The following is a 15,722-nucleotide window of genomic DNA, read 5'->3' as shown; positions in this document are numbered from 1 at the left end:
CTTTTGCAACCCTTGCACCAACATTACCTGGTTTGACTACTTCTCTTTGAGGGTCTGGCAGGCGAAATACATAGTAGACGTAAGATGCCAGGAGACAGTTCCTCCCATGCTGGTCTTTGCTCAGGTCTTTGCTGTTCTGGAGGCTGTTCACTATTGCAACCACAGATTCAAAGGCAAACTGTGAGAAGTTGGCTGTGAACACAAAGGCAAGAAATAGTCTCAGCACTGAAAGGTATAATATAATTAGGTGAGGACATTCTTTCTACCACAAGCAACTGATCCTATATGCTTTCATTTAGTCCTTAACAAATTCAGAGCTCTAGACAGCAATTGCTATACCTGACCAGATTCAAGATCTACATAGGCCAATAACCACTCCTCAGCAGACCCACTGACTTTCAACCCAGTCACTGGTACTCCATCGCTTTGTGCTACATGAAAGCAGACCGTAACTGTTAATTACCGTATCTAGCAGCCTTCACACATTTCCTATAAAATATCTTCTTGAAGAATACTAAGACTTGTTATTCTCCAGCTGACAGACAAATTCAAGCTAGCAGACTTTTCCATAAATATTATAGTGGATGACAACTGTTGATCACCAAAATGAGACAGGAAATAAACTACACCACTGTCCCCATGTATGCCTTCCCTCCAGAGTTAACTTATGTAATGGCAAGTGGTAGCCTCAGTAACAGAAAAATCTGTCCATTACTACACCTCTCTGGTTTTGTGTTCTCCCAATTCTGTCTAAAGATATTTGGGCAGAGGTTGTGGTGCAGTCAGCAATGTCAGCTGTAGGATAAGTGATTTTGCAGGTGTTTTCATAGAATCATAGAATCATAGCATGATTAGGGTTGGAAGGGACCTCAAAGATCATCTAGTTCCAACCCCCCTGCCGTGGGCAGGGAAACCCTCCACTACACCAAGTTGCCCAAAGCCTCATCCAACCTGGCCTTGAACACTTCCAGGGATGGGGCAAAACAACTGAATTCCAAACAAAGTTAAACCACAATCCAGTTTCTGACCTATATTTCCAGTTAAGTAAACTATTGCAATGTAAAGTACCTTGCAGCCAGAGTTGAGAGTCTTATATGCAGGGTGGAAAGGAGAGAAGGCAAGAACTCAGTTAAACCTGATTAAACTGTGCAGTAAGACTGTGTCTTGAGAAGCACAACTCTTTCTGAAGTGGACTACCCCAAATACCAAATGTGAGCCTAGATATTTAGCAATTGTTTCCCCCACACTTCTAGGTTGCCTTCGCTACCACTCCAAGGCCATGTACTATTAAATACCTGTCTGGCCAGCTATGACCATGGGCTGTACAGCCAGCTGGAAAAGTTTATCTAGTACCAAATGTAAAAACAAGACAAGAGGTTCAAGGCGTGAAGAATTCAAACAGATAAGGCTGAGTTTCAATTCCTGTTCCAGTGTAGCCTCTGTAATCTTCTGATCCATCAGTCGAATGGGGAATGTCACTTGACTTTCCAGGGAATGGCACAGAGTGAAGAACTTCTCTAGGTGATTGTCCTGCAAATACAGTGCACTCAGTTAACAAAGTTGATATAGTTCAGGCTGCTGCTAGCTAAGCAAAGCTTCCTTGTCCCATCTGATGGGATGAGAGAAAATATTTTCACCCTCTAGCTTGCTGTGGTGGCTAGCTCTAGAGATCAATTTGTAAAGCAGCTGTCACAGCCTTTTGTTTGTTCCTTTTCATCTGGCTTTCATTTAGACCCTGGTTAGATCAGATTGAAAGCAGAAAAGTTAAAGCCCTCACTAAAGGGATTGCTTCTTTTAATAAAATTACTGTTCCTTCTCTCTTACGAAACTCTGTCATGCCATAGGTCTATAGCCTCTCTGCCACCCACACCTAAGTTCCAGCTACATACAAGTTGTGTGTCTTATGAGTATGCCCTACTTGTACTTAAAAAGTATGCTGCAAAGAGGTGATGGGCTTGCTTCAGATACAGGCCCTCCAGTTGTCAGGACACAGCCACCAGGGTTAACTAGAATGGGATGATGAGTAGGAGACATTGTAAAGCAGCACAAACAAAATAAAGACACTTTGCCTCAAACGAGTATCCCAATAAGACAGGCAAAGCTTCAATTTCCTATCTACTTTAAATGACCAGAATCGTAGAGTTCTCATTCAGCAATAAGCTTGTGTCCCCACACCACATGACATTGACAGCTGAGCTGCCTAAAACACTCTGGCAGTATAACATGTCCCTAGAAGTGAGAAGGTGACATGTCTCTGCAGATGTGGACACATTGTCTGAAGTAGCCCTGCAGAGCAGAAGACGCAGGTTGCAGAAACTGGCACTGTGCCCTGCCAGTGTCTTTCGAACACAGCCTAAACAGACCCTTGCTCAGCTGAGAAGACACGAGGCTCCCTATTGCTTGATGTGACTTGCTGCTGAGAGTGCTCATTTCTTCACTTGTACCAATAGATTTCATTTCAGCAAAGGATTTAATTCACTGAGGGTATCAAGTTATTTTCAGAGCTGCTAAATCTGTGTTGGCTTAAACATCTCCATTTCATAAAGCTAAGACAGCCTGGACATCTGATTTCTCTTTGAATTGAAATTACAGCTGTGTGTTGCTTCTGATGCATTACCTGAGTGTGAACAGATGAAACAGCTTGCACTTCAACATTGAAAACACCCTTGTGTCCTTCAACCCACTTAACAGGTGGTGTCTGAGATGGAACTTTCTGTAATGAAAAGAAATACAGAAATCATCATCTTCCTTTTAACGATCAAACAGTAAGTCTGTTTACACCGGTGTCCAAAGGGTATACGTACTATTCACTTCACTTCAGACATCTGAATTCAGTGCCATACAGAGGACCACAGCTAGGCATCTTTTTATTCTCATAGACTAGACGGCGGGAAGTTGATGCATTGCACAGGGAAATCTGGAGCACTTCAGCTGGATGCCTAGCACAGACAGCGCAACTATACATCTTCTTATGGGGTAATTTTAAGGTTAGAAGTTCCTGGTTAAATCACTGCCAAAGGCACTCCATGGTAATGCAGTGCAGTTTTAACCCTCTGGACAGTTTCCTACTTGCCATATTTACTCAGAGGGCACCGTTTTCTGCTCCAGTAGCAGCACCTGATTCGATTTCTCCTCTCTCTCCCACACAGCCACAAAAAAATGAGCAAATCATCCCATGGAAGAAAGTAAATTATTGACTTGACACCTTCTAAATAAATGTATCTCTGACTAGACAATTTACAAGGATTTGCTTGGATAACTAACTTTAAAAAACACAATATAACAATATAAAATAATAATAATAACACTAGTGACAATAATAACAACGACATTTTTCTCCAGAGCTTTCCCCTTTTAGAATTCAAAAAGGATGCATTGTCTACAAATAGGCAGCAACATTAATTTGTAAAACACTTATGTGTTCTTCTACATTGGGAAAACATTATTTTTTCATAATTTTCTTTGTTACCTCAGGAGAGTGAATTGAATAGTGGAAAGGCAGCTTATCTAATGCAACAGGAAGACAATAATGTCCAGTTTGAAGACGATCGTTTAACAGAATCGGCAGCCACTGAAACAAATGAAGAGAAAACACAGCAATATTAATGACTATATATGATTAGGGCTATTTATCTAATTCGTTGTGTACAGTCAACAGAACAACAAATGAGATATTGACCCAAGCTTCTTTGCTCTAACCCATTCAACAGTAATTTCTTTGCATTTTAAATTCAGTGGTAGCTACTGTAGAAAAATGTACAAGACTGCTTTACAAACCATCCCTTTTGAAGAAAACAAACACAGAGCTTTTCATGTGTGACATATGTTTTTCTAATAAATTCTTCCAGAAGCATTTAGTAGATATTTTTATTTAAAAAATCACGTATCTTGAACAGACCGATCCTTTGCTTTGAAGCAAATCAAGAGAGTTAAAGTTTTGCCAAGGATAAATTGAACATCTTGGTCATAGTCACCATAAGGATTAAGGCCAGATCTGTAATCTGTATTGATATTTGGACACACTTTATTTTTCTCCTATTGAAGTCTGAAAGAGGCTGAGCATTTGAGTATCAGAGGGCAGAAATGTTTTGTAGTCAGGTGAATAGAAGCTTGAAAACTAAGTCCTCACCTATGTCAAGTCTTGCTCCTGAGCTACAAAGTAATTTACTTCTTACTAATCCCATTGACACTGGTGGGACTACAGCTGTTCATAAAAGAAAGCCCATTTGAAAGAATTCTCAGTACTGGGATCAAAACCAAATACAAACTTCATAGCAGGAACACATGGAAAGCACTTGTCTGTCCCCACAGCTCAATTGCTGTCCACAGCACTAGGACGTTTTCAAATCTGAAGTACTGTCATCATCTATGTTTTCCTCTTATCTTAAAATCTCTCCAGCTAAAAATATTGATTAATAAAGAAAAAGTCAAAGAAACTATGCTACTATATGTATTTCTTAAGCTAAAACATGCTAGTCTCAACATGAGGATAGTGAATACAAGAGAATTACATTTTACCTCCTAGATTCTTTCTGGTTTTTAAGTTTGATGTGGGTAAAAGACACTTTACAACACAAATGACATGCCATCTAAAAATATTGTATCAGTTGTTACCTCATGTATGAACATGTTAGATAACAGTAAATAATTGTAATTGCATATGTTTTAGGCTTTTTTTTTCTCAATAAATAGAACTTAACAGAACTAGACAATACACTATAAAGCATTGCTGTTGCAAATATTTGGGCATGTACTTAAATTCAGTTGCATCAGGTGCCAATTTCAAAGACACTTAACAATGTAAAATTATAGGAGAAGAATGTAACATGGCACAGGTTGTATCTGTTTTTTGTGAATTAACATTAAGATCTTCAGCTGGTTTTGATGTGTTAACATAACCAAAAAGGGAATATATGACAAAATTCTTGACAAGCAAAGAGTCTGTTTGCATAGGATGTAGATACATCTCTATATAAACACACACACACTTACATATCACATGGAACTTACTGAATACCCGAGGAGAGTTTCCACAGATGCTCCTTGCTTTGGCTGGCAGCTGATGTGATAGAACGTGAACAATAGGTGGTGTTTCTCTGTGAGTTTTGCTGGCAGCTTAATTTTAACTTCTTCATAAAAGTCAGGGGATCTATTAAAAAAAAAAAAACGCCAAGCACATTTGCACTTCAAGTATGAGAATGAGCAGAAGGCAAATTTGCGGATAGGCTTTTAGATGCTACAGTTTGTAAAAACTATATAAATCCTGAAAACAGCCTCAGAGCTGAGTTAAATAAAGTATGTATACATACAGCTGTATTTATGAATTATCTACAGCTTTGAATCAGGAAGAACATAGACAGTATCAGCTGGAATGTTTCAGCTCAAAAACATTCAATCTTAATTTTGGGTTCCAGCATATTTATTGTGTAAATCCTAAATCCTGAGTCTACTTTCATGAGAATGACAATGTCCCCTCAGCTTGTTTGGATCTGTGAATTCGTCAGAGTAAATGCTGTTGTGCTGCTGCTCCTTAATCTTCAGATTAGGAATATTCTCAACTAACCTCTGAAAAGCTCCAAATAAGAAAAGCAATGGTTGCTTACGCAATGGTCACTTACGCAAATGCTTGTAGCAACCTGAATTAAATACAAATCTGCATAAAATGTAAATGTTTAAAATGGATTAGTACCAGCATTCCTTGATGAACTACGTAGGCTAAGAATTATGTAAATAGGTCATGATTAGTATTTCCCAAGTCATACAAATAGTAACAATACTTACTTATTATGATATGTGATAGCTGTGTATATTTCTTGCACAAATTCTGGACCTGAAGATTTCCCAAAAATTACCTACATTAAGCAGAAAAGAAAGTAACAGCAGTCAGGTCCAAAGCATTTAATTGTCTTCATCTTGTATAAATTTTAAGACAGTATCTGAAGGCTGAAAATGACTCTTCATTATTATCTTAGCATGTTGACAAAAATGTCATATTACAAAGCATCTTCCCCACACATCATTCAGGGTAAAACATCAGGAAAATGGAACAGAGGTCATTTCGGTAGCCACTGACTACCTCACATCACATTGTTCAGTCATGCACTAAAAAGTCAGGAATTACAGGAATAGTTACGGTAAGCCTCTCACACATTGTCATATTGCTTTTAACTAAATGCTAATAAGTTAAATTGAAAGTATTTTTAGAAATTTGTTTTTCAGTTGTAGCCTGCTCATTTAGGGTGAGATCCATTTCACCTTACCTTAGAGGTCCAAAGTTCCTTTACAATCAATGAAGGGAAAAAGGCATTTTTGTGCTTGATCTGCTTCCCTTATTTCAGACAAAGCCTCACAGTAAGGCCCTGGAATCTAGTAACTTTAAAGGGAGACCCGGGAGACGAGCTTCGGTAAGGATATCTGTACAGCACAAGTCCATATGCATTGAAATGAAGCTCTCTTACAGTAGAGAAGGATGCCAGATGAACTGCTTCTCTCCTAAGCATTTGTCAAAACCTAATCATAGCACGAGCAGAGTTTAAGGAAATCAACAATGTAGTATTGTATAAAAGATGATGTTACATTCACATGGCACAGCTCCAACTCTGGAAGAAATGTGGCTTGGGAAAGTACTGTGCTGATGCTCTGGTGCCAATTCCAGGGCTCATGTGGAGTAAAGTTGTGAAGTACCCATTGTGCAGTGCCAGCAACACTGATAAAGGCTGGTCAGGTGTCAGTCTTTGCTCCAACATATTATCGGATTAAAGTTCCTCAAAGTAGTATTTCTATGTTTTTTTAATCCCTTTAACATATAAAATCATAAAAGATTTTACCCCAATGTCATTCTCAAATAGCCAATTACACTGTCTGAAAATTTCCCAAAAAATGCAGGCTGAAGCAGACGTCTGGGTTGGAACAGTTCAAAGTGGACATGTGAAGCTTGGTAAAGCTGAAGAGAGGATCTCAATCTCATAATGAGAAATGTTGAATAACCTGAACATAGACAGCACTGCCTGCTCTGCTAGTAGCACATATGTATGCCCTAACACACAGTGTGGTGCAAACACGGAAATCTCTGCCTACACTGTGTGATTGTGCACCTGTTCAGATTCAGGCAATGAAGATCCTAACTTCTACTTTCCAATGTTACACCTGAGTATTTGTGTAAGCATACTGCATGTGGAGGGGTTACACTGGAAGATAGACTACATCATTCTTAAAAGGTCTCCAAAGCTCTGTGAATTTTACCATTAGAGTTTCCAAGACAACATTGATTTAATATGATGCCACTCTTCTGAAAATAAGGTAGGAAGACAGATAAGAGGGAGTAATATGCCTCTGTTTCACTTGAGCGACGAGTCTTTCCTGTTGTGGATGAGGACTACAGCTCTGCTTTCTGATGAGAACAACAAGCTTCACAAGCTCTTTGATGTTAGGCTTCCTAAGGCCACACTAGAAACTGTGGTGATGGGAAGTAAACAATGAGTTACCTCTTCAGAGGTTCCTCAGGAATGCGTGTAAACAAAAGTCTGCTAAGAAATCTCAGCATTTATTACCGGCATTGCACAGGATGGGTCTTCGCCACACATAAGCTGGATCTTGATGGTGATGTTTCTTGCAGAAGCTGGTCTGTTAGCAAAATTTAGCCTCTGAGGGTAAACATAGAGCAGATTTCTGGAAGAAAGAAAGGGAAGAATAAAACGGCTAAATGCTATTTGTGTTTCAAAATGAAGTGTACAAGATAGCATTTTGCTGATTCCTCTCCCTGTCCTTCAATACCACCTAGACAGTGAAAGCTTTGTCAGAACTTCATTTCAAAAGGTCACAAGGAAAAGGAAAGTTCTTGCTGTGACACGTAGAATATTCTATGTTTAAGGTTTCTTATATAGTGAGCTCTATCTTTGAGAAGGCAGTCTTCCTATCCCTCTCTTTTTTTTTTTTTTTGAAATATGTAATTCCCAGTTACAAATGAATGAGTATCTTTGCTTGATGGCGATGAAAATCAGGAATCTCTCAAGAAAGCAGCTTTCTCCTCAGCTGCGAAGAATCAAGTTTTGGAAAGGGTAAGGAATTACTGAGAAGTGATAAAAACATGTAAATCAGCCAATAAAACCAAAAACTAAAGTTCATACATTCCTATCTTATAGCAACAAAATGGCATATATATCCAGATTATGCAAATCGAAAAGCAGTATCAATGAACCTGAGTAAACACAAAAAAGAAATTTTGAACTATAACTCTAGAAACTTATATTTTTTAGTAAGTAATATGAGTAATGCTTTAAAAACCAGCATATTTTGCTGGTTACTGGCTTCTATACATGGTACAGATCACTACACTTAAATGGTACCTTAAATTTCTGTGGGGACTTTGGCAGCATAGATAGTCTTCCAAGATGAAAACCCAGCAATTCTGACAGAAGAGTCAAAATGCTAATAGAAAGCTTTTTTCTCCAGTGAAGTCTATGGCAAGTCTGAGATTTCAGCTAAACCTTGATTACACACGTTCTGGCACCATGATTATCTCTATTTAATGTTTCGTTTTCCAGTCTGGTATAGGACTCTCACTGTTTATCCTTGGAGTCTAAGGAATAAGACTAGTGTTGGTGGAAGCATGCTGTCTTCCAATGAGAAACAATAAGAATTCCTCATGGGGTTTCATGCTTTCTTTTTGTCTGTGACAGTCAGAAGCTACATACAAAATCACCTTGTCTTTATCACAGGTATCTCCTCAGCACTATTGCAAGCTGAAAATGCAGAGCAGCTTTGGAGAATATTGTCATTAAGTCAGACAGTCTATCTTCCATTTGTTGTATGCCAAGATCTGGAAAAGATTGATTCTCCTTATTGCCATGTGTCACAGTGTGATAATACTCTTCAACTATACAGCCCAAGCTACTTTGCTAACCAACACATGCTACATGGGCCACGGCATGCCTTATCAAACTAGCATGTAACTTGCCTTTCTCTTGGTTTCGAATAATACTCCTGCCTGCCACACTAACGTGCTTTCTTCCTTACCATCTTAAATGCAATTTCTGCTATGCCAAATTCTCTCCAATATGATATTAGGAAAAGCTAAGTGAAAGAGAGAAATATATTGGTAACCTCCACTGAATTATGCTTGGGGGAATGACATATTAAATGAAGGATATTATGAATATTACATCTGCCAGAGGTGAAGAAATACACGTAGGGAAGGCTGCATAATCCAGTCATTGCTTCATTAATTTGCAGTCCAGCAGATGTCACAAATCCATATAACGTCCCTGAGCACTGAATTTCACATTTAGATGTGACTTGAGATGAAAGATATGTAAAATCACAAACAGAGAGCTCTCTGCTGACTACACAACCACGGAAGCATTATTCCAGAAAGTACTCTACTGAAGAGCTAAAGCTTGTGCCATTTATGCTCAGGCAGTTTTAGGGATCTTGCTTACATGTGTATTAAACTCACCAGCACTGAGAAAAAACAGAGGCAAATGCTGATTCTGGATATCCTGCAGAGATGAAATGATGACTGATTTTTTAAAGCAAGAAGGTGGGGAGATGATCAGAAGTTTCTTCACACAGGCATGAATTTCAGACCCATTGCTGACCACTTTCTGCCAGCATTCAGACCCTCCAAAAATCCGAGCGGAAGTAATGACAAGGAGCATTTCCACATGGCAGTTAGCAGGGGAGTCAGGACAGCATGTACTGCTGTCTTTTAAAAATAGGACAGCTAGCATGCCCATAAGGATGTGTGTGGTAAGCTCCAGGAGGCATTGTGACTCCCTGGAGGCTCTGAGCTGAGTAGAAATATTCAAACAACATGCCATAGCAATTACTTTTGGTCAGTGTGATTAAACTTCTCCCCTCACTATCCCTGTGGAAAGTGCAGGATTTTACCTCCACATATAGTCAGATATGCTTACAAGAAGCAAACGAGCTATGCAGGAGTCAGTATGGGTCTACAAAAGCCACGGCAGAGCACCCAACTTCACTAAGACCAGAGTTCTTCCCACAGGACAGCAGAATCCTGGGTGAGGCATGCATCCAGACAGTTTCTCTGTGTTGGAGACTGACCCAGCACAGGGATGGTAACATAAGAGGCTGTTTCAGAATTAGTTACTTGCTGGGAAAGCTAAGGGTCCATCTAGCCTAACATGGGACACCATGCAGCAATTCTCATTCAAATTTGCTGACCTTCCTACACTTTGACAGGATTTAGCAGTGGTGATTTGATCACTTCCCATGGCCAAAGCAATGCCGACCTATCTTCTGTCAAAATAAAATCTCTGCAGACTTTCAAGTCTGTGACCCTTCTCATTGAATACTCCTGTTTGTGATTATTGGTTATGCACATGTGTAACATACTAAAATCCTTCTTGCTAAATTACAACTTGTAAGGTGTCAACAAGCGCATGTCAAACTTTTAAAGAATATTAGGCATATTCCTTGATGACTGTGACAAGAAGGCTGAACATAGCAAAAGCCAATATATGTGCAAATAGCTGCTACTGATACAAACCACAAATGTTCTACGGGTGAACAGTGATGGATGGGTCAACATTGCCATTTAATGCTTGTGGTGCTGAAAACAAAACGTGATACACTCATTATAATTTTCAATCTTTGTTGATTCCTCTACACATTTGTTGGGGTAGGCTGGGAATCTTCAGAAAAAATGATTGAAAATTGTAGTGCAAATCACAAACACTTTGCCAAATATGGAAACCTTCTCTAGTCAGCCACTGACTGGAATAAATGGCACAATGACAGAACTTCAACATATCATATTCAAGAAGATGTATATGTCATATATTCTCTATCTTAGCATGGATAATTTGGACAATAGTTTGAATGATTTTTCTGACGTTGCTGAAATTAGGAATAATCTAAAGAGTTAGTGATCAGATCCTCATTAAATTTAGGCTGAGAGTGATTATTACTTTATTCTGACCATTAGCATTGGTGTGAAAATCTTAATACATTTTCTATTAAAGTTCAAGTCAACACGAAAAAAATGTTGCCAGAGGAACTGAGTGGAAGGTTGACGTTAGATTTCTGCAGGTACAAATTACAAAATTATGACAAGAAAATAGATATTTCTGAATTTAAATGTGACCTAGAGCTTAGAGTCAATTCAGACTAAAATTTTAATAGTTTTCTCCCCAGGACTCATAGTTACTCATTATACATCATTGAACTGACCTATCATTACTTCAAATATCAAATATTGCAAACAAGTAATCAATGACATGTGTTTGAAAACCAAGACCATAGTCAAATAACTGAGATTTTGTGAATGAGAAAAATCACCAACAGAATAATTTCTTGCCTACTATATTGATTTTCTCATGTGCAAACGCAGGGAACTTTCTGACCCAAAATTTCCTACTTTACATCATCTTTTTCAGAAGTTACTCTTAAAATTGTTTTCAACTTCTCAAACATGAAAATCAGAGGGATTATACCACCTCCTGATGTCTCTGTCCTCCATGATTTACAGTCCTCTATCAAACTAAACTCACTGGTTCACTAATAATATTCTCACTTCCCCTGCTGGTTCCAGCATTATTAAATCCTGAGTGGCAGTGCTATTAAAGTGGATAAAATGAGTGGATATCCACCAGGTGTCAACTATTGCAATGTCAAGACACTGTAATAACAAGATGGTAGGTCACACATAAGGCACTGCCCAGCTGCCCAAATGAAGTATGAAAAGCTGAAAAAAGGAAGATAGTAGATGTATCGTAAAACTGTATTTTATAGATCCATCCACTATCCCTCTGTGATTCCTCCAGCCGTGCAAATAGAGGTAAAGCTTTATCTCAAAATTCTCCTTGAACCCCCATAATCAAAGAATGAAAGTTCTGACATATCAGATTTTTACACATAACAGTGAACCTATCTGAAACACGACAATACAGCTGAGAACGGTAGTGAGATAATTTTGTTCTGATATATTTAATTAATACATGACACAGTGAAGGAGTGCTAGTAAATACAATATCATACCATACCATATATTCCCAAAATATTGGTAACATGTCCCCTTGAAGTTACATGTGTCAGATAATGTGAGGCAATATTTCATGTTTACCAGCATCTTGTTGCCACGGACACTATGCACTCCTAAAATTTCTTTTGAAAACGCTTGAAAACCTCAGTGAATGACATAGGATTCAGCAGCATGCAAGACCTATGCAGCTAGAAGTCAACAGATGGAACTTGGATTTGATTTAATTGTCTCATCAATGCATTTACACACTCCTCCATTGTGATCTGGGAGGCTGGATGCTATAACGACAAACTGCACTGCTCTTGAGTGACGTCTCTTCTTTAAACTGTACACCTCAAAGTAACCATTTATCAAGCAAGAGGAAAAAAATCCAGCGAGAAAACTGATGTCCTCCATCTCTAAGTGCCCTGCAGACTGAAGCTAAAAAAGTCACCTGTTCTTTCCAAAAGGGAAGCCACCTACTACTACCAGTAGTCCAGCACCATTAAAAAATATTGGATGAAGCTACCTTCCAGTGAAAAGCAGACAAATGGTTTGAAGGAGAAAGAAGTGTCCTGAGGTTAGCAAAAAGTTCTGCAGGCTTTGAAAGGAATGGTTTGGTTCTAAGAGTCCTGGTTGGGAGCTCTTTACAAAAGGACAATATTCAGCACTCTACTATCTAAACAGGGGTAGTATCAACACTAAGAGTAGCTTTACTTTTCTTAAGACATTCGTGCAAGACCAAAGCATAAGCCACTGCCTGCTGAAGTGGAGCTTCAGCGAAACCAAATGAGTGAAGAGGATGCTTTCGATCAAAACCACCTGGAAGGGTAGGCCCCTCACACAACTTATGTCTTTTGTGTTTTCAGTTATAGCTTCTTTCTTGAGAGGAAGGTGAGCATTCAGTGTTGCACTGACTGCTAGTGATGATTATTGGCCTTTTTCTGGGAAGCCATTGTGCTAGACAATGAAGTGCTGTTATCTCTGCATCCTAGAGGAGAAGCAATGGTGATACCCTTTGCAAGACAAGGAAAAAGAAGTGGCAAAAAATGCCCTCAAGTTTGGGGAATTAAACCACAACAAAAATGCCCAGCATTGTTTGAACATAGTGTATAAACATTAGTCTAAACCTTCTAACATTCCAACATGGCAGGTATCTTGCTGTGGATGTGAATGTGCAGTTGGAGAACATGAGATACAATGAATAAGCCAAGGCTTTGCAGGAAGTCGATGGTAGAACTGGACTTACAAACAGCCATCCGATCCCACATTCCTTATACTATGAACCGAGATACCTCCATGTTAACTTCAATCTTTAATTCTTACGGGTCTCTGGAAGGCTCAGTTTAGCTTCTTGTGAAAGAAAAGAGTGCTAGCTTACTTGGCATATATTATAAATGATTTGCATTCACTTTCTGTTGTTTTAAAAGCTTTCCTTAACACAACTATCTTGCTGATAGCGCTCTTTTGTTTCCACACAGTAAGCCAAAGAACAAACTAATACTGAAGCTGAAGAACAATGGCATCAAAAACACAACATCAGATTTGTTTGGAAGGCAAAACACAATATTTATCAGTATATGACAGGTTTTGAATAGCATAAAACTGCTCCGCTGAATGTGAAAGCAGATATTATACTAATTATTCTCATACAGAGAGATAGCAGCTATTCAAGAGACCAAATTGTCAAGATTTTTTTTAAAATGCCGTTGTTGCATTTTGAATTACACTTGCTTTAAAGTCTCCTAAAAATAGAATTTTCAAGAATCTAATTTTATGATGTCAAATTACAATTAACTGAATATTTTGAAGAACCCCAAACCTCCTCTAATTAAACCACTTCGATGTGATTATTTTTTTAAAGAATAATTACACATTTCTTTAAAGGCTTTGCTTTCATCTGGAAGTTTAGACAAATTGATATTTTATTCAGAGTCTCTGCTCAGTGACTACACAGAGATCACAACGCCATAGTGGCATGTTTTCCTCTCTGCCTGTATTACATAATTAATGAAGTTTGTTACGAGGAGCCAGGTGCAATAACTCATCTGAAAGCACTGCGACAAGCAAGCTGCCTATGGGAGAGGGGCATGCGCTTCGCTGTTCGTGAAGTTTTTGTTTTCATTGTTTCTGCTTTGTTATGCAGTATTTGACAAAATCATTTTTATCTGAGTAAAAAGCAAAGAAAAATTAGGAAACCTTCCGTGAACCTCTTACTGTTGAGATAGTATAGTAGATGCTCAGGTGAGATAATGGAGCTTGAAAAAGAGCAGGCAGCTATTTGCGTTGGGATGAAATCATGTCTACCAAGGAGGGGAATAAATAAGGACACACTCACATCTCTGTCTGAAACTGCAGTAGCCAGCTCCAGCTGTTTCATTCACTTGTGCACAACATTGCAATACTGATCTCCACTTTGTTTACTCCAAAAAAGAAGTTAGAAGTGCTAGCACCTCTGACTAGCACAAAACTAGTGCAACGGCCCTGTAGAAGATGCACAGGGCTACTCTGCTCTCTCCAGATCCCATGGGCAGAGAGGCATAAGGAGTGGATAACGCTGTGATGGCAGTAATGGGAATAACAGACCATTATACACCAATAGCCTTTCCTCGCTCAAAACTAGTCCAGGATGAGATAGAATGATTACCACCAAAGCAGGCGGCCTCCAGCTCACACTGCAGACGACAGCAAGTCTGAACGCACTGCCAAGTGGTTTGCAATTAAATGACACAAATCAGTAAAGAAAAGTTTTTTTCCCCTTCTCTCTGAAAATGCCCTAAGTGTTGGGCCCTTTCCTTACAGAAGACAGGACTTCCTGTGCCTGGTTAAGCTGACTTACTGCTGAAGCGATGGGACAAATCCCTATTGCTTAGCACCAACATTTCATAGTGGCAGTAAGAAGCATAATTTTCATGTACATTTAATGAGAAAAGAAAATGATAAACAAACTTCAGATCGTATGGTTTTTCCGATGAAAAATAGAAGGGTATTGAAAGAAATAAATCTTGGAATGTTTTGACATTTTCAGGGAACTACACAACAAAAAGAAGTGCTCAATTTCACAGTGCACAAAGAAAGTGGGCTGGCTGATCTCTCTGGCATAAATCTGAAATAGCATCATTTTAAGTAATGGCATTAAACCACTATAAAAACTAGCAAGAGTTAAGTTCAAAGACTATAACAGAAGACTCTGCTCCTATCACAAAGGAAAAAGCTATTATTTAGAAAAAAACCACAAACTTTTTCCTCTGAAATATCTTACACTGGTGAAAAAAAAAAAACAAAGTAAACAAAATCTTTGCATTTCTTTTAAACATTCAGAAGAAAAACTGAAGCTATATGTTTCATTAGTATCCGTCTGGACATGCGTAGAGCTATTATTATGCCAGTAAGAGCTTACCAGCCTGTATTTTAACAAGTTTTCATTTATTTGCTATTTAAATACACTTCTGTATGTAACCTTCTTCTACATGCATGGTAACATTAATAAAAAACAGGTAATTATTTTATCAATTTTTCATTCAGGACAATATCTAAATCTATAGCATTAAACACTAGCACATTGCTGAATTAAGACAGGATGGTTCTACTTTTCAGATTAGAAGAAAGGGAATAAAATAACACACACTTAATATCTGGCACTGTGCAAATTCAGAGCTACTTTGCATATGTTCGTTCAATCTCAGGCTCAAAACAGTATTCACCGTGCAGAGAACTAAGCAAGCAGAATTGCATGACA

General features: G+C 38.5%; 1 protein-coding gene across 1 annotated transcript in view; it reads right to left on the bottom strand.

Annotated features, from left to right (window-relative positions):
- The window catches only part of DOCK8 (dedicator of cytokinesis 8), a 73,752-nt gene that overhangs the window by 39,197 nt on the left and 18,833 nt on the right, over window positions 1–15,722 (bottom strand). Inside the window, exons 13-19 of the mRNA XM_086629953.1 lie at window positions 7,551–7,668; window positions 5,782–5,852; window positions 5,011–5,149; window positions 3,470–3,571; window positions 2,618–2,713; window positions 1,296–1,530; window positions 28–192 (exon numbers count right to left, since the gene is read on the bottom strand). Coding sequence (XP_086486079.1) covers window positions 28–192; window positions 1,296–1,530; window positions 2,618–2,713; window positions 3,470–3,571; window positions 5,011–5,149; window positions 5,782–5,852; window positions 7,551–7,668 — 926 coding nt within the window. The remainder of the gene's footprint in view (window positions 1–27; window positions 193–1,295; window positions 1,531–2,617; window positions 2,714–3,469; window positions 3,572–5,010; window positions 5,150–5,781; window positions 5,853–7,550; window positions 7,669–15,722) is intronic.

The sequence above is a fragment of the Tauraco erythrolophus genome, chromosome Z (genome assembly GCF_009769465.1).
Source record: "Tauraco erythrolophus isolate bTauEry1 chromosome Z, bTauEry1.pri, whole genome shotgun sequence".
Taxonomy (NCBI): domain Eukaryota; kingdom Metazoa; phylum Chordata; class Aves; order Musophagiformes; family Musophagidae; genus Tauraco; species Tauraco erythrolophus.
Note: the sequence above shows the minus strand (reverse complement) of the source record. Positions and strands in the feature narration are given on the sequence as shown.